Below are 23285 nucleotides of genomic sequence, written 5' to 3'. Positions count from 1 at the left end.
CTTTAACCAAAGCTTTTTAAAAGTTAAAATAAATTATGTCAACTGTTTCTCCTTTATCCACTTAATCTTGTTGACATAGAATTCCATTAGATTCCTCAACCAATTTACCTGGTACTGAAATGAGGCTTACTCTTCTGTAGTGTAGTGCCTTTTAAAAAAGATAATATTTGCTGTCTTCTGATCCTTTGATAGAGTAGCTGATTTTAATGAGATTGCCTGTTTTTGTTTGCAGCTGAGCCACTAGTTCCTTCAGAATCCTTAGGTGTAGACCATCTGGTTCTCATGACTTGTTTTTTACTTGTTTGTCTCAGCATCTCCTTTCTTGATACCTTAATGTCTGATAGTCCCTAACCTTAATAACTGGAAAAAAATAGATCTGGGGTAGGTATCACTTCAGGATCCTTGATAGTGAAGACTGATGCATTTAGCTTTTCAGCAATGTCCTTATTCTCCTTAATTGTGCCTTTTACTTACTGGTAGGCTAACAGACCTGATTATTTTCTCACAAGTTTCCTGCTTCTGCTCTACTGAAAACACTTTGTTAAAAAATATATATATTTGCTATTTGCTGACCTTATCTGAACATAGCCACCCTAACTTCAGCGTACATGCTGCCTTCTGTAGCTAATTGGCTTCATTAGGGTTAGATTCCATCTTCTTAAAGATTACTTAGATTGTGAGCACTTTGGGCTAGGAGCTATCTTTTTGTTGTGTATTTTGTACATCATCTAGCACTGTGGGATCTTGATCAGTGACAGCGGCTCTGAGGTGCTACCACAATACAAATAATATCTGTTTGGCTTGAATGGCCTCTTGAATCTTGCCATTTAGCCATACTGGTTCACTTCTTGCTTCCTTGTTTGTTTAGGGGTATGCATAGTTTTCTGACTGTATTAGGGTTGCTTAAGTAATCTGTGTGGTGACTCTAAGGATTTTCATTTCTTTTTTACTTCAGGGCTTTTTTTCTAGCTTCCTTGTTGCGGGGAGGGCAGACGGGCAGGAATCCCCCTTTCTAACATTTAACGTGTAAGCGCAATTTTTTTTGTGAGATCCCCTTTGGGGATATTGAACTTAATTATATTGTGATCACTATTCCTTAGTGACCTATAGTTTCTTCTTCAATCAACTCTTGAGGGTTACTTAGGACTAAGTTAAGGATATCCTCTCTTCCTGTGTGCTTGTAGGACTAACTGTTTCAAGAAGCAATCATTTAAAGTGTCAAGACATTTTCTCTAAACCTTTCCTACTGTAACACTTGACCAATTTTGTATGTGGGTAGTTGAAACTGTCTGTTGTTACTGGTTTTTTTTTTAAGACTTGGTTGCCTCTTAGATCTCCCTCAGCACCGTTCACTCAATATCCTTTTTCTGATCAGTAGGCCAGTTGTATAACCATACTGAAACCACTGACAGTCTGTTATTTCTCCAGGATTTATTTCTGTGATTTCAGCCTGGCATAGCAGCAACTGAGCCACCAGTAAGATGGGGACAGTAACTGGGTGGAGTTGGAGTAAAGAGAATTGAGCTGCATTAGGGAAAAGGGAAGGAGAAGGGGTTGAGGAGAGTCTGCCAGTCAGAGAGCAAGTGAATGGACCTAACTGATGTTATCCATACAAATAATGTTTTGGGATGGGGTGAGGCCAAGGAAAAATGCACTGCTGAACATACCTCACTCTGTGTGTTGTCTATTAGTGTTCTTATCCAGTTTGTGGTGGTTGCAGTAGGACAGACAGACAGACACATAACTGGCAATTCTTCCAAATGTATAAAGTGGCTTTGGGGCCTGCTATAAGAGTTCTACTGAAAACTGCACCGTGAGGCAGACGACTTCTCCCCAAAATGCTATATAATTTTGTGGCCCCTTAGCCCCACATCTATCCATCCCCCAGCCCATCAATTAACTACAAACTACCCCTGTCCCACATCTGCCCCTTTCCCCTCAGTGCAACTCTGCTCCTCCTGCATCTCCAGTGGCTCTTCGCCCCCTTCTTCCAGGCCTGGAGGGTGGGGAGCTACCATGGAGTCCCCTCTAACGTTCCCCAGGACAGGAGTGGGGGGGCAGCTCCTTGGATTATTTCCCCCTCTCTCCCATTCCCAGGCCTGATGTTGCAGAGAGGGAGTGGGAGAGGAGGAAGGAGCTGACATTTTTCATGGGAGAGGGAGAGCTAAGCCACACTGAACTTCTGGGCCGTTTCTGCTTCCTCCTTCTCTCCTGTGAGACTGGTATCAGTTTCTCCCCACATGCTCTATCCAAAAACTTCTCTCTGCTCACAAGAGGAGGGGGAAGAGCATCTCTATCATCAGCTCTTCCCCAACAAGGCGGGGAAGACAGCCAGTCAGAGGGGTTTCCTCCAGGCAGGGTTGAAATTTTGTGAAAGCTGGAGCTCCCTGCAGCATTGTGAAGCTAGTTCCAGCACTGGCCGAAATCCCATTAATCAAGATAAAATCATGATTTTGGCAACACTATAACTGGCCAACTACCAGCAAAGGCAAATGTATTAGCCAGAAAGGCAAGCAACAATGTAATTTTTTAATCAGACTCGAGTAGGCTGAGTAGCAGCTATTACAGTCTGCTAAATCGAGCATCGCCTACTGCAGAGCAGTTTGATTTTTAAGAGGGAGAAAAATAATTCTAAACTGTAGGCCCAGAGTTCAGTAGTCTAAAAAAAACTATTTTTGCCGGAAAGGCAAATGATAATTTAATTAGACAACTAAACCGGAGTAGGTTTGTACAACAGGTTACTTACAGCTCCTGTAAAACACATTTCGGCTTTCAGGAGAGCAATGGCCTCTCTGACACATTGCAGTTGCAGGGCTGCAACAAACCTGACTGTTGCTGCTAGAGCCAAGCAGCTTAATTTGCAGATAGTTTGGTCCTTGACTTTGTACAAATGTGTTTAAAATAGTTTTCAAAAGTATATACATACAGACTTAGTTGACTTGAAGAATATCTAAAACACATCAAACCATCTTGTTTTTTAGGTAAAAGCCCATCAGCAACCTGTATCAGTAGGAAAGCACATGACACAGAAAACTATAAGAAATGTGAAACTTAAAAGAATTCACAGAAGGTGAAACATTCAGGGGCTTCATGTCAGATTATTCCCTTTCCCTCCCCCTCAAAAATCTTGAAAAGCTTTGTGATAAGAACAATCCTTTTGCAACACCTGAAGAATTGATTCCTTCATTGTACATGATTGTTCTGCTGTTGATGTGCAATGCATGGAAGCAGGAAACGTCACTCTCTCTACATGTGGCTTCAATTACTAGATTGCAGTTTAAGGAGAGCTATACATTTGCCTCCTTGCTGAACACTCGCTTTTGTACAGTCAGTAAATACAGTTTCAGTTTTGAGTTTTTCAAATACCCTGTAGCTTACCAGTCATAATGGCCTTAATCAACAAACCATAAATAAATGGCCTTATTCTTGAATCAACCTATGTTTATATCCACAGAATTAACGATAAAGACAGGGCAGGCCTAAGACTTTGCAACTATCTTAGATAAATTAATTGCAGCTGACACTTCCCCCCATCCCCTTAACATAATAGTAACACCTTTGCCATGCACACCTTTCTGTGTACTAGTCAGCCTAGGTTTGTTTGTTTCCCCTGAGAGTCAACCTTGGTTGAGTCTCAATTGTGTTAGTGCTGATGTGGACAGGGGATACTACAGGATTGTGGTAACAGCTTGAATCAGGTTAGTGTTAATATGGATGGAGCTTGTGGTAACATGGATAGCATGGATACCATTAAAGAGTACAGCCCTTCACTTGGCTCACACTAGATAGGACTCTCTTCCAGCTTCACTCTTGGGCTCTCTATAGGAACACTCTCCACCGTCTTGCATGACCGCCATCTTGCATGACTTGTGAGATACATTTATGGGATCCAGTTAGAACCTTTGTTGCTGATACAAAATTGCAAGCTCAGCATTCTGACTGGGTTCCATGATGCATAAAATACTTTGAAATGGGGGTGACTGCTCCAAGGGACTTAGGGGATACCTCCTGTGATGTAGAAAGTTTACCCAGTGGGCGAGTGTGACCCCTCATCCCACAGATTTCTTGGGCACCCATTAGGCCTTTCAAAGTTGCCCAGAGGTCAGCCTGGAGCTGCTCTGGGAACTCTGGAATAGATCACCAACAGGCATTGATTGTGTAGCACTAGTGTGGCCATGTGGCAGAACTACAAGTCAGCTAAATGCACATGCACCCACCTGCCTTGTATATGATAGAGGACTATAAAATCATGACTGATGTGGAGAAGGTAAATAAGGAAGTGTTATTTACTCCTTCTCATAACACAAAAACTAGGGATCACCAAATGAAATTAATAGGCAGCAAGTTTAAAACGACCAAAAGGAAATATTTCTTCACACAACTCACAATCAACCTGTGGAACTATTTGCCAAGGGATGTTGTGAAGGCCCAGACTATAACAGAGTTCAAAAAAGAACTAGATAAGTTCACGAAGGATAGGTCTATCAATGGCTGTTAGCCAGGATGAACAGAGATGCAAAACCATACTCTGAAGTGTCCCTAGTTTCTGTTGCCAGAAGCTGGGAATGAGTGACGGGATGGATCACTTGATGATTACTTGTTCTGTTCATTCTTTCTGAAGCAGCTGGCATTGGCTACGGTCAAAAGACAGGACACTGGGCTAGATGGACCATTGGTCTGACCCAGTATGGCTGTTCTTATTTATGGATGCACTTGATGGTATGGACTATAAACAATGCGAAACAGTCCAGTTAAAGAGAAGTAATGAAGCTGTAGTGTAGACAAGGCCTTAGGGAAGTGCCTCAGAAATATGTATAGAAAGCTAGGTTTATTTTTCTGCCTGTTGATGAATCCACTAACAGCTCTGTAGCTGAACAAGTCAATATAAACTGTATTTTTGGGACTTGTGCTCTCTTTGCTGATACAGCAACCTGGTTATCTGCAGCACAAGGAATAAAAGACAGCTTTAGAGGTTGTAGGAATCAAGGCAGAAGAGCTCAAATCAAAATTGATTGAGGCTGCATTCAGATGGTTCAACGGTGAATATGGACTGTACAAATGGCATGCAAGAACAAATGTAGACAAGATACTTCTCATGTTATGCACTGCATCAACTACAACCTTGAGCTTGTTAAGCATAAACTTTGAGATCCTGAAAAATACAACCATTTTTAAAATTAGTGTGAAGATACTTTGATTTCGCTATTTAAGTTCCAAAAGACAATGACAACTTCAAAGCTCTTCCTGACGCCTCTGAGGCAACTGTGAGCTATTTTGGAGGTACCATATACACTGGCTTGATAGTCAGGCCAGAGCATTGAAAGTCAATGATAATAAAGCTAACATTTGGCTGTCACAGCGTGACATACCCAGGGTACAACCCAGACTAATGAGTAGTTATGCCACCCCTGCCCTCTAACCTGGGGTGTTCTTTGCACTGCTTTGCTGGTATAGTCTCCAGTCTGGACTGCTTAGAATCTCCAACATGCAGGTCACTCCCAGCTATGTCTGTGTGTGCTGCAGCCAGACAGCCACACGTTGGCTCTCACCAGTCTTGGTTATATTGCAGGATGATCCCAACGTACCCCCAGTCCTAGACTTTCTCCCAGAAATATGTCCTTATAAACCTAGGGGTTTTTCATCTTCCTCTGCAGGTTTAAATCAGTGTAAATCGTGAATTCTCTGTAACTTTAAGTCTTTAAACCATGATTTGAGGACTTCTGTAACTCAGCTGGAGGTTATGGGTCTATTACAGGAGTGGGTGGGTGAGGTTCTGTGGCCTGCGTTGTGCAGGTCAGACTAGATGATCATATTGGTCCCTTCTGACTTTAAAGTCTGTGAGTCTAGCCCTCTCCGGGACAATACAAATTATATATAGTCTGTTATTCCTTTAATAGAAATAATAGGCACATAACTCGCTACCCCAAAGTTTCCCAGACATTTCAGTTGAAACACACTGGATTAGATAAAACAATAAAATGAGTTAATTAACTAAAAAAAGATTTTAAGTGAGTACAAGTGATGAGGCATAAAAGTCAGAAATGGATGCAAGAAAAATAAATTAGGCACCAGTTGCATTTTATCTTTAACAAACTACGTTAAATTCAAAGCAAAGGTTTCTCACCACATTCTTTCAGTAGTCTCGCTGGCCAAACTTCTTAGGTAATGACCCCTTCTCCAGTTCCTGTTTCCCTTCTGGTGCAGTGAAACAATTGGGCAGTGAGAGGAGGTGGGTCCTGTGGGATGGCTGCCCCTTCTTTTCATAGTCCTGTGCCCCCTTGGAGAAGTATTTCCAGCTGGGAGCAAGACAACAGGCAGTCAATGTGGAAGGGAACTCAATGCTGTTTCTTTGCTAAGATGTAGGTGTTTTTGCCCCTGGCCCCTTTCCTGCCAAAGAATGGCCACTTTGCATGTAATGGTCCATCAGCATTGTTTACAACTGACTGAGACATCAGTTTGCCATTTGTCTCTGAGGAACTGGTCTGGCCATTCCCAAGATTTCTCTGGAAAACATACTTTTAGTCATGATCTCATGTTTATAACTTCAGATATAATGCTGATGTATGCATTTTGCCATGATGTTATTGATCAGCAAATTGTGAGTTTTTAAATGATATCTCACAAGGCATCTTTTGTACAAAGATTACTACAGTAGCATGTAGGGCATGGACACGGGTACAGTCTGTTGCACACCATCTGAAATGTACTGCAGAGCATGAGTCCAGGTTGATATAGATCAAGATGGGCAAACTTTGGTCCCACTGTTTTTCATTGAAGGACTTGCTCACCCATTTGACTGACATCTCTCTTACTTTTCAAGGAGAGGAGCTATTCTTGTTTGAGGCTTTGCAAAAGTTAGGGAGTGCTGTGCTGGAAATCTTGGAAATGGATAGTCCTGGGCCTTATGTCCAAAATCTTATCCTGATGGATGGCGAATTGAAAGAGGTAAGCATTTTGGGGAGTTCGGATGCAAAAGTGCAGAAAAATCAGATCTGTATGCATGAAGCTGCAGTTTTCTTTGCTTTACAACCTAGACCCTTCAGGTCACATGTCATAGCTGAGGCGACTTGGCTAAAATGCTATTTGGAGCTCTTCATTTGGCCAAAAGGGGTGCTACTGAATGAAGTGAGGTTCTCTCCCTGCCTCCTCCACTGAGTGGTGTAAGCTACATCCTGGGAAGCAAGTAGTGGTAGTAATAATAATACCTTACATTTCTATAGTACCTTTAATCTCAAAGCACTTAACAGAGTGGGTATATCCATTCTATCCAACAGAGGGGGTGTGTGTGTGTGTGTCTGTGATGGTGAGTTCTGTGATAAATTGCATTTATAATGCACCTTCGACTGTATTACTTACACATTGCCCACTGATCAATCTCCCCTGGGATTTATTCTGAGATTCCAAATCTTCTGAGCAGCTTCCAACAGTTGACTTCATTAAATAAATAAATAAAAATTAACCTGCCAGAGGCTGACTTCTCCTTCTCCTCCCTCTCCCACCCAATAAAAGTGTAATTTCACTCCCAAATTGACACTCAGCTGAGGTTCAGGATAAATGTTATTCAGTGCTGTACCAGTGATGGGTTCTGTATCTCACAAGCTTTCAGGACTAGAAAGTTAAGCTTTCTGCCACTGTAATAGTTTCCCAGTGAGAGACTGGATGGTATAGTCACAGTTCTATGTACAGAAAAATTGCCTTTCCCCACTGGTGGTGCTGTGTCATTGTCAACCACAGTGAGAAACATTAGGGGGAAAAAAACTAGTGAAGAAAGGGCCCTACTGGGCCGGTGTCCACATCCCAAAAACCACCAGGACAGCTGACCTTAGTCCTTTGTTGGTAGATTCAGCACAAGGAGAATGGACAGTGGAGACGGAGTTGCTGTACCCTTCCCCGAAGCCCACTCTTAGGTAAGGGGTAAGACCTGTTAGTAGGACAATGTGAAAGAAGCTTGGCCTCCCACTGCCTGTGTTATACCTTTTCCCCTAACTGGAGGACTTTGGTCTACAGAGCTAGCTGTCAATCTGGAACAAGTAGCAAACTAAATACATTAAAGGAGGCTTCAAAATAGTCAGCAAATTGAGTGATGTGATTAGCTGAGCATTAGAACAGTGACTTCTGTAGCAGGCTTCACAGGGGTTATGTTAGGGTTTGGCTTGCAGACCAGTCTGGCCGAATGGAAGATCTCTATCTTTTGATGGAAGGATCATGGATGTTGGTTTTTGCTGCTCTAGTACTGTTGTATGCCTGAGATAAGCTATGAAGTTTCCCAAGGTGAAGTGAAAGGAAACTGAAGGATGATCTCTTCCCCAGTCTATAGGCTACTTGGGGGAAGGTTAGTCTGCTTGCATGCTTGCCTTCTCCTCTTATTTTCTATCAGAAAAAGAGAGAGTGACTGGGTTAATGGAGCATGTCAGAGGATTGAGGGCAAGGTTTTGGCGGTGAGTTACTGACTCGTACGCCTGGGGAAGTGGTATGTAACAGCTCAAACTTCTCATACAGAACAAGCCTCTGGCTCAGGCTGTGGTTTTTATGTTTATATATGTGTATATATATATATATATATACACACACAGTACATTATATATATATCTATATATATCTATATATATATATATATTTTATAATTGTAATAATTTAGATGGATTGATGTCAGCGGGTCCGGGTGCAGGAATCAACGCTGCTAAATATAGGCAACCAGGTAGGAACACAGAAACAGAGAGAAAGAGACCATGACAGTGAGAAAGAGGAGCATTCTTATTCCAACATGTGAGTAGAGCAATGGCAATAGGGATAGGGCAGAAGGAATAATAAGCAGACAATTAGCAATAGATTATCAGGATATAACTTATTAGGGCAGAAGTCTATGGTCTGGAATTATTCAGCAGGATTCATGGAGCACAGGGGAGAAACACACCAAAGGCTGTGATACAGGAGACTTTCAATGGTAAGGGGCAGGGGTGAGGGAGAGGATCACTACTTGGACTCCAACAGTACTTAGATGTATAAATGGGGTTAAAATCTAACTCATGGTGATTCTGACCCACATGTTCTGGGGTAAACAGATCATCAGATATGGGAGATAGGTTAAATTCCTGCCTATACCGGGCATATTGTTCGGGACTGGGGTAAAGAGCTTCACCTTCTTCTGGTGCATTGAGCAGGGCTATTCTATAATTGAATCACTGATTAAAGAGGCTTGTGGGTATTGGTGGGAATCGGTCCTTCCCAACTCCTGTTTCTTCATAGCCATATTTGTCCTCTAAGAAGAGAGTGGAGGCAGATATGAGAAATCTTTTGATCAGCAATTAAATGATGAACAAGATTTTTTCCTGGCTAGGAAAGGTCCCATCTTCAGGCCTGTGGTTATTCTCTAACTTGTGGGAATGTGTTGGGAAATTCCCAACAGTGTGCTTTATTAGATTAAGATAGTCTGCCAAGGGATGTGGTGGAAACCCCTTTGCTGACTAGAGTAGGCAGGTGGTTGTAAGGAATAATTCTGCGTTGGCTGAGGTGAGAGCAAGGGTGGAGAAAGTATGAGTGACTGAACAGTTTTTGTATCACTAATTTCTGCAGCTGTATTTATAACATAAAAAAATTCTGTGTGCCCTTCCTCCCTTTAGCATCCTTGCCCTTCTGCTTCTTTTATGTGAAACTTCATTTATCCGATTAGAAAGACATTAAGACTCCTATCTACCTGCCTCACTTTCATTCTCTTCTCCAGGATGGATGCAAAGAAGAAAGTGTATTAAAGATAACATCTTTCTGGGATCCATGGGCCCTTTGAGAGATGATCAGAGGGAGGCCGGATGATCTACTGAACGCACAGAAGAACCTTCCTCTTCCAGAAAAGCAGCATCAGAGCACTCCCCACGCTTCAGTGCCCTCCAGGTTACCCACTCATTACCGGGCCTTCCGCAGTTGTGAGTGGGAGGTAGTGGAGCGATCATTCAATATCCTGCAGGCCAGTGACTTCTACTGGGGTCCCTTATCTGTGAAAGAAGCACACGCCAAGCTACAGCAGGAGCCGGTGGGGACCTATTTGGTGCGGGACAGCTCTCAGGGGAACTGCCTCTTCAGTGTGAGTGTTCGGATGCCTGCAGGCCCAGTCAGCCTCCGGATCTCCTTCCGGGAAGGCTACTTTTGGTTGAAGGATTGGTTCTCGGACTGCGTAGTTCAGCTGCTGGAGATAGTGGTGGCAGGAACCCAGGCCAACCCACTCCACTGTGATGAAATGGGGGGAACTCCTCTGGTGTTCTCCGAGCCACTCTGCAGGAACCGCAGGGTTGTGCCCAAGTTGCAGGAACTATGCCATCAAAGCCTGGGAGCTTACAATGGGACAAGGGAGGGAGGTCAGAGACTCAGAGACTGGAAGAGGTGTGTGGGAGGGGCAGTTACTTTTCAGCATGGAAAGGAACAAGGCAGAATATCACCTGGAATCCAGCACCCACACAGAGAGGGAGACAGCGGCATACATGTGGCAGGCAAAACGGAGCAAGTGTCTGTGGCACACTAACTGAATGTGCCACTGCCATTGCATTGTACTTTTCCCTGGGGGGTTAGCTTAAACCTGCTGACCACGGGAGCCATGTCTTCCTGAGTCAGTGGTGTGTAGCTTCTCCCTGTGGTAGAGCAGAATTGCCTCTTCCCCACAGAGATCCTCCAATCCAGCACTTTTTATTCCAGTTGTTACTGTGATGCATAAGCTTAAGAAACGGGCATTGCCTGTCCTCCCAGCACACCCCTCTTCACTCTGTATTCCAAAGTGCCTCAGCTATTTCTTGCTGAAAAATATGTCCTCATGGAAAGGTCCAGTTGAATTTCAAAGACTTTGACAAGCACCGCTTCAGCGTCATTCAGGAATTGCACACTGATCTCTCATACCAAAGCAACTTCACCTTATGTGTGTCTGTCTGCCTGGGTGTGGGTGTGGAGAGAGAGAGAGATTTCACAACCAACAGCCTTCACTTCCCCACACCATGGAAATACGTAACACATACCACTTCAGAAATACAAGAAATGACAGTCTAATATTTGCAGTGGAGGAAACAGTTGCAGGCGTGTATAATATATACAGTTCCACCAGCTTCTGCATCGCTTGTGTTGGAAGCTGGACTGCAAAGCTGCATTTTCCATGGGCAGCTGGGTTACACTGTAGTGGGAATAATATTATATGCCAGCCAACTGAGTCTTGGTTTAGAGAGTCCATTCTGCTATTGGATCGTATCAGCAGATGTATCTAAAACTCCATCATATACAGTCATCTGGCAGTATGCTGCTGCCCTCTGCAGATCATCATTAAAGGAACACTCTAAAAAAGCTAGTATTTTGTTTAAAAAGGATGGAGAAGTGCTTTATAAAACTTATTAATAAAATATTTTTAAAATGTCGGTGAAAGGAGCTTTCAGAAAATGTAATCATTCTCCTGCAGTGCTGGAAATCCAAACTAGCTAGCACTGAGCCAGTAAATGAAAATCAAAAGTTCACTGCCCATGTTGAGTGAAGTGTAAAAAGAAAAAAGGATCTGCTAGGAACAGTTAATTTCATTTCTGGTTTTTTTTAGTGCATTAATATAAGGTGTTTTTAAAATATATATACCACAAGGAGGACAGTGTCTCAATATATAGGGCATAGATTTCAAACATTTTATTTGCATTGCATTGAAAAGTATGCTAGATGCCTCAAAAACAGTTAATTATACGAAGTCCTGCTGCAAAGAATACACACTATAGACATGACACAACTGCTGAGGGTGAAAATGAACATGGGGGTTAGATGGAATTATGAGAAAAGGTCCCATAAAGATCAGGTTCATCTCAGTGATGTCAGCATTTAAATTGTGTCCCTAAATACATACATATGAAAACAGATGCTTCTGTGCACAGATGGCATTGTGAGTGTGTAATTTCAGCATGTGGCTTTCTGGGTAACTTCAGAGGAAATGTTTGGAAATTTGGTCCATAACTTATATTGGAATAGTTTCCTTTTAAAAGAGAAACCAAGTCTAAAATAGCCTCATTATCACAGGTACAAAGTTAAATAACCAAGTCTGTGCAGACAAGTAGACCGTATGTTCTTGGTACTTTTTGAGGCACACTTCTTTTTTTAATGTCTCAGGCAGCAGAGAGGCAAGATGTTCTCCTGATTGATAGCTTGCAATTTTTATTTCTAGCACTAGCTCTAAACAGTGAGGGTCCTGGGCGCCTGCCCACTTCAAAGTGAAAAGAAGAAGTAGGCCCTGCCCCAAACCTTACAAGGATTTTTTAAAAGAAACTTATAAAATGAAATTGGCATGTCACGCTCCCCAACAGCACAAACAAACAAAGTACGCCGTCATACCTCCTGTATGAGATTGACTGCAAAATAGCCGGTGAGCCAACAGGCGACAGTTAGTTACAGCAGTATTTTGTGCCCTTTCGAATTTCTTTGTCAGTTTTCCCAGTCTGTAGAGAAGCCTCAGGCACTCTATATTTCTGTGCATTGCTGCAGAACCACTACCTCTGAGCTCCTTCCTCAACAATGAATACCACCTGCCTGCCCTATTCTGTGCTGTGCATTCTCTTACTCATCCCTTCTCTGAAAGACAGGTGGGACATAGTCCTCCCTATCTACGTGGCATTTCACTCTCTTTCTTTGCCCCACTGCCAATGCAGCACCTGAACTATGTTGGTTGCTTTTCTATTTACTCCATACACAAGGAAAAGGAATGGATTTATTTCTTTAAAGTTTATAGCTGTGCTCAGGAATGGCTCTGTTTTACAGTGATTGTTGTAACGCACTGAGGGGAAGAGTCATCTCATTCCATTGCTTTGATCCAGCTGTGAACTGTTCTTATCTGGATTATTTGGCCTAAAAGTGAACACCTGGGGTTGTGCAGCTAACAGCTCTTGAATCATTCTAGTGTTAATGGCCATCATTATCCTTAATGTAATTTTTAAATAGAGCAAATAAAATACTTTAGCTCCTAATAAAGGGATCTTTTAATTCATATTAATATTTGTGCTTTATACCTAAATCACACAGCTCATGCTTAAAAAATTAATAGCTTAATTCATGCACACCCTATAGGAAATTGGTTTGAGCTCTATGAATGAAAACTAATATATAAGTGCTAAATATTGTTTTATTATTAAAGTCTAAAACAAGGATGTTATGCATATCTGTCCCAATTAATACAAAGCAGAATACAGGGTGGGAGGAAGAAATCAATTTTGGGAGAACTATGGTGTGGAAAAGAGTAGTGGCAATTTGGATGTAAAGGATTTTGCAGATGGTGCTTCCCCCCACTTTCAGGATTATGGAAATACTTTTAAAAACTGTTTTTGCTTACTTATGAAAACAGATTTAAAACGTAATTGTTTGCTTGTGGGGGTGTTTAAATGTCTCTTTCTCTGTAAAGTGAGTTCTGTTAAGAAGGATTTTGCTGCTGTCACTTAGTGGGAGATATTTCTTTAAGACACCGTGAATGTAGTTTTGTCCATCCCTACCCCAAGAAGGAGAAAACACCTCCTGACATGTAGAAAACACCTCCATGACACCTTGGTCCCTTGTTGGATGTTTGCAAGTCTGTGATTTCGTTATATTAGTTTCTTTATCTACTACCCTCAAAACCCTGTTCAGGGAACTGGGAAACAAGGTCTCTGACTGGCACACTCGGTTTGCTGAAGAATACAAGTGCACATATGGATTTTTTAAAATATTCTTGCTAATGGCAAAAGTTAAAAGTTGATTGCACTCATGAGAGTTTTGTACATCAAGCCTTAAAGTGCTGGAGTTTTAGTCCCAACAGGCCACAAGCACAGCATAGGGAACTGTAAATTCCTAACAGTTGGGATTACTAACCTGGCTCTCACTAGCTCTCTTAGTAATGCTCATGAGTCTTAACCAGTCATGTTGTAATTTCCCCAGAGTCGTTGGCTGAAATCTGTTAGTTGCTTCCCAGTGTGGGTGGGGCCACACAGTAGATGGCTCCTGTGTTATGACTACCTCTGATAAAAAAGGTCTGTATTCATTATGAACCTGCCTCACTAGATCAAATCCACCTAGTAACATGAGTGTACACAAACACATTTCATATATTGCATAGCATTAGGGCATTATGAATGTTTGGACTCCTGAATGCCTCCCTACATTATCAGGATTTCAAATATAATTTTTCCTATACATGCAATAATGTTTCAGATTTGACCTCTGACGATGTTACCAAAAACTATGTTTGCATCAGTATTGCCTTGTAATTTGCTAGAATTGATCGTTTACATGGATAAACTCAGGTACTAAACTGTACTGACTTCTTCAATTTAGTTTAAACCAAATATACCAATTCTTCGGATGCATAACCCCATTAGTGTATTATATTTGTACACAGAGACTGAAATGGTATCTTCTGTTTGTGTCATGTAATTGCTTTACAGGATGAGGGGGCAAAGATTAGGGAGGATATGGAAAAGAGAGAATAGGTGTCATAAAGAAAGACAAAAAAAGGGAGCTGAGACAGAGCCATTCTGACTCATGATTCTTTTTTGGAGAGTTGTCTGAGCTTCTGGGCCGCTATGCTGAGTAGCACTACTGTCAGAAAAATCTAATTTTGATTCAGATTAAATAGTTTAGTTCCAAAACTTGACTTCCCTTGAATTTGTTCAGAAGGGAAAGAACTGGATGGCACAAAAGATTGCAGATGTGACTCCCAGCCCTTTACCCCCATCACTGATTTGATTCCAGCTCCAGGTCTGTAGTGACCAAAAGTTGTTACCACCTGCTCAGCAGCTTTTCTGAACTGTGATGTGAGGGTTTCAGTCTAGTTCCGAGTAGACAGGCATGGACATAGGCTGGGGAAAAATCATATTGCCTGGAATAAATGGAGTCAAGCTTCCCATCTGTCAGACAAGAACAACAAGGGAGGCTGGTAGTAGGCTGAGTAACTTCAGGAGCAGCAGCTCTGATCTGTGTCAGTCAGAGGGGAGAAGAATGGGCCTAATTAACAGTCAGCCAGTGAGGAAGTTAAACCATTTTACAAAAGGATGGAGGAAAAGGAGAATGCCTTGTGTCAGTGGCTTGCTTTCAAAATGCACTAATGCAGCAAGTCCAGAATAAATGAGAGCACATGCATGCTTTAACAAAGTTTTTAACCGCCTGCTTGGTGACCATACTTTAGATTTTAGCTTGATCCAGATCTCATTGAAATCAATGGAAGGACTGTCATTGACTTCAATCACTTTGGATCTGGCCCACTTCCCAGTTAGACAGTAGTGGTAGAAAGGAGGTTTTCCATCATAAACTTAATCAAAACTAGACCATGCTCCCACCGTTATGAATGACAAATTGCACTTGTGGAATTGATGGAGTTATACATGGATAGCCCATGTGTAGGTGCGTGCCAGCCCCCTCAGGCTTTTCTCTTTTGGCTCTAAGGGTGGGAGAAGACCAGGAGCAAAACAGTTATGGATGTGGTAAAATTTTCAGAAGTGCCCAAGTGGCTTAGGAGCCTAAGTCCATTGGGATATGTCTTTTCTAAGGAAAACGTAGGCTTTAAAAAATAGAGACTAGAAGTGGGAAACCTGGGCATAATATTCCAAAATAGAACAAGTGGAATATAGAAAAAGTCTTTAGCCAGTCACAGCAGGACCAATATTTCATGGCAACTTACTCAAGAGAATGAGTTCACAACCTGGAAACCACATTTTCTAGTCAGGCAACCAGCTTTTGAAATCTTACTGCCTGTGGCTAAGTGAACAGAATTTCCCCCCACAGCCTATGTACCCATAAGACAACTTCTAATCACAGATGGCAAGTAATGACCCCACTCTTTATAGTCCAGTGGAGAGACCAAGGATTGAATGGGCCACTGACACCCAGCTTCCGTAGAGGTGCCTTTACATCAGCACTGAGGCATGGTGGTGCTGGGGTACAGTGGTACGGGATGGGGGACTAGAACTGCTACTGATTGAGCTGTACCTGACTGGGCAACAGAAAAGTTTCCTTCACCAATTCACTTAAAAATAAAGCGGTTCATTCTGTCTGTGTATATATAAGAGGAATCCAGCAATTTGTGTGTATTACATTTTTGTATAGATTATATCTGAAAGGAAACTTTCCTGTGATGTAAGCTAATGAATGTGATGTTATGAACTCTGGGCTGAAAAGAAGTTCAGTTTGTATAAACTATATTTTGTATATTTTTTAAAATTAATAAAAATCCTCTTTCATAAAAAATACTCAGTTAGCTTTTGTGTCTTAAAATTCATGGTAATAGGTTAATAGGTTAGAATTGAATCTCATCTTATTATGGCCCTGATTCAGTAAGATATATAATCATGGAAGGAGTGCCATTCAAATCAATGAAGCCGTTGACTTGAATAAAACTCCTCTTGTACTTAAATATTTTGCTGAATTGGGACCCATAGCAGGAACTAGCCAATTTAACAATCTCAAATGAGAAATACATCTACAAATGTAGGATCCCAAAGAACTTATGCATTCTTTCTCTCTCTCATTATATGTAGCGTAAATCAACACATAGCAGATCTCCTCATCTCTCTTGCTTTGAGTCCTGTTTTATATATCTGAAACGATTATTCCTGAATTCTTCCTCTAGATCTTATCTACTAGTTGGGGCTAGGACTAAGATGTTTGTGAATTAACTTCGTTTTCTGCTTTTACTTTCTATGCAGCTATGCTGGTTATTTACAGTAAATGCAACATATGAATCTGTCTGCAAGTTATTCTATTTAAAGTTCTATCAGCTGCAGATTCAGGAGGCAGAAGGCTTCCCAACAAATTTGATGATTCACAAAATTATTTCTAAATGGACAGCTTGGTTCACTTTTTATTTCTACATTTAAATCAAAGAATGTATCCACCTAGAAAGATGGTAGCTGTTTTGACAGCAGACTGTGGACAATAATATTAGACAACAGCTTAGTACTAGGGATATGTCCCATCTCTGCTTCTTAGATCTGTACATAAAGTCAATCATATTGTAAGTATCTGGATTTTTAGACTCCCAAGCAGAAATAAATAAAGGGTGCAAAGCCTGGGCTTGGATTGTATCCCTAGATCTGAGAGTTGGAGGGAGGGGGTGGCACCATCCCTTTGTCCCTACGCCTTGTGAGATGCTCTCTGCAGGTTCTGGGATCATGCATGAGAATGGAATGGAATGGAGAGGGGGAAGTAAGGAAGCATAGATGGTTTCCCACCACCACTGAACCTGTTGGGAATATGCCAAAAATTAATGGAGCCTCTAACATATATGTTGATTATATTTGCCTTATTTAAAAATAAGCCACACAGACAAATCACTCGCATATTATTCATATGGGGCCAAAGCTAATAATAGTAGTAATGTGCTTTAAAATCCAGAGGAGAGGTGCTATAGATGTACTAAGTATAATTGCAGTGCATTATTATAACTGTTTCTTATCTTTCTTTCTAATGTTTTTTCCAATAGCATGAAAAACTTACCAGAGTTTTCTAATGTGTTTTCTGGGTATTCTGTCATTCACAGTTCCCAGGCTATCTGAACTGGGCCCTGTAAACAATGTTAATAAATATTATCTTTGAGTGCATCATTTTTCACACTATATCCTCTTAGTCTCTCCTTGGCTTGACTGCAATAGACCTTTTCCCCTGAAATTTACTATTGTTGCTACCACTAGTTCAGCTCCACCAGTGGGAGCCCTAGTGTAAATATAATGCTGCTGGTGTTTTAGTACTGCGTTGTCTAATGCTACTCATAGGAAGGCCACACAACGCTGTGCTTTAAGTGCCAGTGGCTGCTACCTTGTGTATGCCAGTGCTCCCCCCACATCACTGCCATGAGTGGAATTGAAAAGGTGAGATAATTTAGCAAATATTTTCTATCTTAGACTAGGCCACAGACCCAGAGATATGAAACCATCAGCTGTCCTTTAAAGCTTCCAGAGGTGAAAGTCCTGAAAAAATAAGGTATTGAGTTTGGCAATTGCACATTCAAGTTCAGAGTTATATATATCTGGGTAGCCTTCATCCTTGCTGCTGAAACTTGTAGGTCCATCCTACTCCCGTGAGTCTACTCCATGCAGGGACATTAAAGTCTAACTTTATGTCAGTTGTCATTACTTTTTTGTCCCTGCAGATTGTTGCTATGTCATGCTATAAGGATGCAGACATTTCAGTGTAGATGTACAGTTACTTGAATTTGTTTAGGACAAAAACTGCTAGGTGCTATCTCTATAACTAGAGGTGGGCTTCCTGTAGAGGGGTTTTGTCACAGCAAGGAAAGTCCAGGGCTCTCTTCTACCCAACTTCTTCTCTGGATCTGGCCATTGACCAACTTAATATGATGAAAGACATCAATGGGTACATGGGTTAATATATTAAGCACCTGTAGGAGGTAATTCCTGACCTGCAGCACCTCCCTATGTTAGGGGTTCTTAAGCTTTTTTGCTGGGCCCCACTGCAAAAATATTTCAGGGGCTGTGACAACCCCCCTACAAAGTGATAGCAAATTACTGTACATATTCATAGAAGCATACTCACAGTATTACCACCCTTCTGTGCTGCTGCTGGCAGCCGCTGGAGAATGGTGGTTGCTATATCCCCTTCTTGAGCTCCCCCTTCCCCTGGCAATATCTTTTGTGAACTCACAACCCCCCTACAATAGCCTTGTGACCCCCTTTTGGGTCAGGAACCCCAGTTTGAGGAATACTGCCTTCTGTTCTATAGTCACTCTGGCCTTGGAAGGTAGGTGCCTAAATACCTTCAAGGATATGGGTCTCTGGCCCTGATGCAACAAAGCACTTAAGTATGTGCTTAAGGGCTATGCTGAATCTGAGCCTCTGTCTCAAGTTTCAAATCACACAAACATTTTGTTCTATTCACAGAAGGTCCAAAGCAGGACAGCAGGAAAGGGCTATGTGGTTTGAACAAATGCAGCTGTATTTCTCAAAGTGGGTTTCTTGTCTCGCTCTTTCCCCCTCCCACACCTCTCAAACAGAGCATTTTCATCTTAAGTCAATGAAAGTAGGGCAGAGCCTAACCACACTTTGAGCTGACTGTGTTCTTGGATTCTGGGTAATTGTGATCGTTATCTGTTCCTAGAAAAAGATTTAAACAATTTATAAACCACAGCTGGGCAGAGATAATGAAGGAAGGTACTGAGGCGGGTGAGGAGGGATGTCCCCAGAGAGCTATAAGCTGACAGGGAGGCTCTCCCGGGGCTGTAGAAGGCTGAGATGAGATGTCAGGGGGAGGAATCTGAGCAGGGGGTTGTGTGGCTGGGGGCGGAGGGTTAATGAAACCAAAGTTTTACCAAAGTTTTATTGGTTGCGGTATGAATAAAAATATTGTGGTAGGGGCTTGAACAACAAGGAACAACAATCCCCTCACTCACCCTTTCCTGTTCAGGCTATTGCTTTATGTGACAAAAAAACTCTCTTCTTCCTCCACTACAACACTTATTTGCTATTTCAGATACTGTTGGATTTTATATCTAACAATGGCAGCCATTTAAAACCCAAGAGACTCATTGGACTGGATAAGCTCAGCTGTATTTGTTCAGACACTCTATTCTGCTACTTTTTGAACTCTTAGATACCAGAAAATACTAAAAGCCAAAATCCCCTCTGCTAGCCTGATCTGCTTGCCTAGTGGTTAGTTCTCTGCACTGCCTTCTGAAAGACCTGACTTCCATTCCCAGTCTCTTTCTCTTGCTTCCTGAGATGGACGCTCTGTATGTGAATTATACATTCTCCTGTATTGTCTGTCTTTCCTGTTCTGAGAGCACTGTACAAGTGCAGGTAGTTTAAAATATTTTCTCCAATTGCCATTCTCTGTAGCCACAGTCAAGAACCTTCACAAGTGTTTGTGCCACATTTGCCCTTTGTGGCTCCCTATTGGGAGCCCCCCTGGACCTACTGTGCCCTGCCCCAAGATGCAGTGAGCTGAGAGGAAAAGAGCAGCAAGGTTGGTCCTCCAGACTTGCCTAGAGAGGACTCTCTGGACTGACCATTTTGGTAACCACATAGACATGGTCCTTCAAGGGTTAGAGGGGCTAGCAACAGCCAGTCAGGGCCCTGCTGGCCTAGATAAAAGGAGATGCCTGAGCCCATTGGTAGGTCACTTCCTGGATGAGAGACCAGAGGGCTCAGGAAGGGTGCTTCTCTCAGGCCAAAGGCACTTGATAGATAACTAGAGTTTGTTTTCTGGCTGCGTTTTGCACAGCTGGGATTTCAGAGAGAAGAACCTAAGAACCTTAACGCTGAGCTAAGGGTGAAGCTAAAGGGGCTGGGTAGGAAGAGGCTCAGGGAAGAGGCAGCAACAAACTGGATCAAGAAGTATGTTGCGGCTGTTTAGAAGGTCCCTGGATTGGACCCTGGAGCAGCGGATGGGCCTGTGCCCCTTACCAGCCACAGGTAAAATGGCATAACCCCAAGAAAAGGAAGGTGCTTATTTGGGAGCCTGAACAAAGGGCTGAATTTAAATGGCCCAGAGCTAAGGCGAAAGACCCTAGTGAGGGTGAAATAGACTGTTCGTTTACTGACTCCTTCACACCCCGAAAGGAGTTCATTTGTACTATGTGACTTGGACAGAGGGCCAAGCCCCTGAAGACCCACCAAGGTCTGCCAGTGGCCTGCAGTGGGCACTGGGGCAGCGGAAGAAAAGGACTGTGATACTGAACCTTGCTGCTCAGGTGCTCCAGAGTTGAGTGCCCCATCATAGTGCTTAAAAAAAACCAAGAGTGAGCAAAGAACCACTGGGGCCAGATCTACACTAGGAACTAGAAATGTCATTTAGGGATGTGCACTTTTTGGTGACATTTCTATATCAGCAAAAGGCCCTATTGTAAACACAATTTATACAGGCAAAAATGTGCTTTTCCCAGCACAGCTTATTTTGCTAAGGGAACCAATATAAGCTTTACCAGCAAAAGCACATTTTTGCTGGTATATGCTGCATCTATATTAGGAGTGTTTGCTAGTATAGCTGGCAAATCTTTCCTGGTATAAACTGGGCTTTATACTCAATAATTCAGGATAAAAATTGGGTTGGGGTGTAAGCAGAGAAAGGCATATTATCTCACAAATGAAGTACTTGGCCACTTACTCCGCTCCAGCCTCAGTCCTGTGACTAAGCTATATTCTCATAGCACCTCATAGACCCAGTCAAGGACCCCACTGTGCAAACTGCTGTACAGACTCACCCCAAAGGCACTTTCTGCTCCAAGGAACTTAAAATCTAAGGATAAAACAAGAAACAATGGATGGATATGGACAGACTGAGGAGTACAAAGAGACATGCATGATAGACAGTGGTCTCAATGCTCCAGCGGCCTCACTAATTGTCAAGTTTTTTTGTAGGCATCTCAGCCAAGGAGTTTTGAGGAGGGATTTGAAGAAGGATAATGAGGTATTTTTGTGGATGTTTGTGTGGAGCTTCTCCAAGCATGAGAGAGCGCCTGGGAGACCACACAAAGCTGCTTGTTTGAAAGTTTAACAAGTGGGCAATGGAGGCTGGCATCAGAGGCAGGAATCGACATCTTGATAGTGGATGGATAGCTAGAGTGGGGCTTTGAAAATGAAGACAAGTAATTTCTCGAATGAGAGTTATAGCTGTGTAGAGAGATAACAAAGGCCACATCTTATGGACGTTAACATAGACAGAATTGACAAGATTTAGACATAGCGCAGATGTGAGGGTCCAGAGAGAGGCCTGAATTGATGATCCCCAAGTTATGGGTGTGAGTGACAGGCAGGATGGTGGTGTTATCCCACCCCCTACCCTGGTCACTACCTCCTTTTTCAATCACGGTGGACATTTCCTTTAAATTGCAAGATCAAGTGTATAAGTCACACAAAACCCAGTGGAAATGTTGAGGGATGACAGGCTTTCTTCATTGCTTTTACAAACCATCGGTATACACATTAGGAATGATTATGATATCTTGAGAGCTGACAAAAAATCATATGAACAGCTGATGAAATGTTGCAACCTCCCAGTGCCCCTTAATATATCTTAAAACAAATCTGCCTCATTTAACCACACACGGTGGCTGGGAGATCAACTCATAGTCAGATTCACATAGTATAATATCTTATTATTCCAATCCCAAATAAAATTAATATACAGCTCCTCAGAAAAAAATGGGAGTAAACAACCTAATCCTTTTCAGGGTTTAATGAAGCCTTAGAAGAATGTTCAACTTCCTTGGAAAACAGTAAAGAAAAGAACAGTGCTTCACAAAAACACCTCTTCTCTGAATCCAGTTAATGAAATCTGGGCAGAACACACTTCATCTGTAGAGTGAAATCAATGAGTTTCTAGTACACCCTAACTGGGGGAAGATTAGGAGCTCTAATTGAGCTTGAGCTGATGGCTAGACATCCATGAAGAAATGTCAGACAGACAGGCTGAGATTTTAGTTTGGACAGAAGGAGACAGGAGTGGAGCACAGACCTAGATCAGTGAGTTGTTAGCAGGCAGTTGAATTTATGTTTTGTGGACAAGATTAGAATATAAGAATGGCCATATTGGGTCAGACCAATAGTTCATCTAGTCCATTATCCTGTCTTCCAACAATAGCTAATGCCAGGTCCTTCAGAGGGAATGAATAGAACAGATAATCAACAAGCGATCCATCCCATTGCACATTCCCATTCTCTGGCAAACAGTAATCCCTGCCTATCCTGGCTAATAGACATTAATGGACCTATCCTCCATGAATTTATCTAGTTCTTTTTGAACCCCATTATAGTCTTGGCCTTCACAACATCCTCTGGCAAAGAGTTCCACAGGTTGACTGTGCATTGTGTGAAGAAATACTTTCTTCTGTTCATTTTAAACCTGCTGCCTGTTAATTTCATTTGGTAACCCCTAGTTTTAGTGTTATGAGAAGTAAATAACACTTCCTTATTTACTTTCTCCACACCAGTCATGATTTTATAGATCTCTATCATATCCCCCCCCTTGCTCATCTCTTTTCCAAGCTGAAAATTCCCAGTCTTATTAATCTCCCCTTATATGAAAGCTTTTCCACGCGCCTCATCATTTTTGTTGCCCTTTTCTTTACCTTTTCCAATCCCAATATATCTTTTTTGAGATGGGGCAACCAGATCTGCATGCAGTATTCAAGATGTGGGCATACTAAGGATTTATAAAGAGGCAATATGATATTTTCTGTCTTATTATCTATCCCTTTCCTAATAATTCCCAACATTCTGTTAGCTTTTTTTGACTGCTGCTGCACATTGAGTGGATGTTCTCAGAGATTACCCAGAGATAAGTGATTTAGGGCTCTTCTAGATGAGAAATTT

General features: G+C 42.1%; 1 protein-coding gene across 7 annotated transcripts in view; it reads left to right on the top strand.

Annotated features, from left to right (window-relative positions):
* The window catches only part of LOC137160783 (suppressor of cytokine signaling 1-like), a 44412-nt gene extending 28201 nt beyond the window's left edge, over positions 1–16211 (top strand). For 6 of the 7 annotated variants that reach the window (XM_067559634.1, XM_067559638.1, XM_067559633.1 and 3 more), the window contains one exon: positions 9722–16211. In XM_067559634.1, coding sequence (XP_067415735.1) covers positions 9788–10513 — 726 coding nt within the window. In that variant the 5' untranslated portion in view covers positions 9722–9787 and the 3' untranslated portion in view covers positions 10514–16211. Of the gene's footprint in view, positions 1–6820; positions 6946–9721 lie in introns of all 7 variants that reach the window. The other variant, XM_067559632.1, reaches the window with a different exon arrangement.
* The last annotated feature ends 7074 nt before the right edge of the window (positions 16212–23285 follow it).

This window comes from Emydura macquarii, unplaced genomic scaffold, assembly GCF_026122565.2.
Source record: "Emydura macquarii macquarii isolate MOO-44397 ecotype Brisbane River unplaced genomic scaffold, CSIRO-AGI_Emac_v2 contig_2205, whole genome shotgun sequence".
NCBI lineage: Eukaryota > Metazoa > Chordata > Testudines > Chelidae > Emydura > Emydura macquarii.
This window is presented reverse-complemented; position numbering and strand designations above follow the sequence as displayed.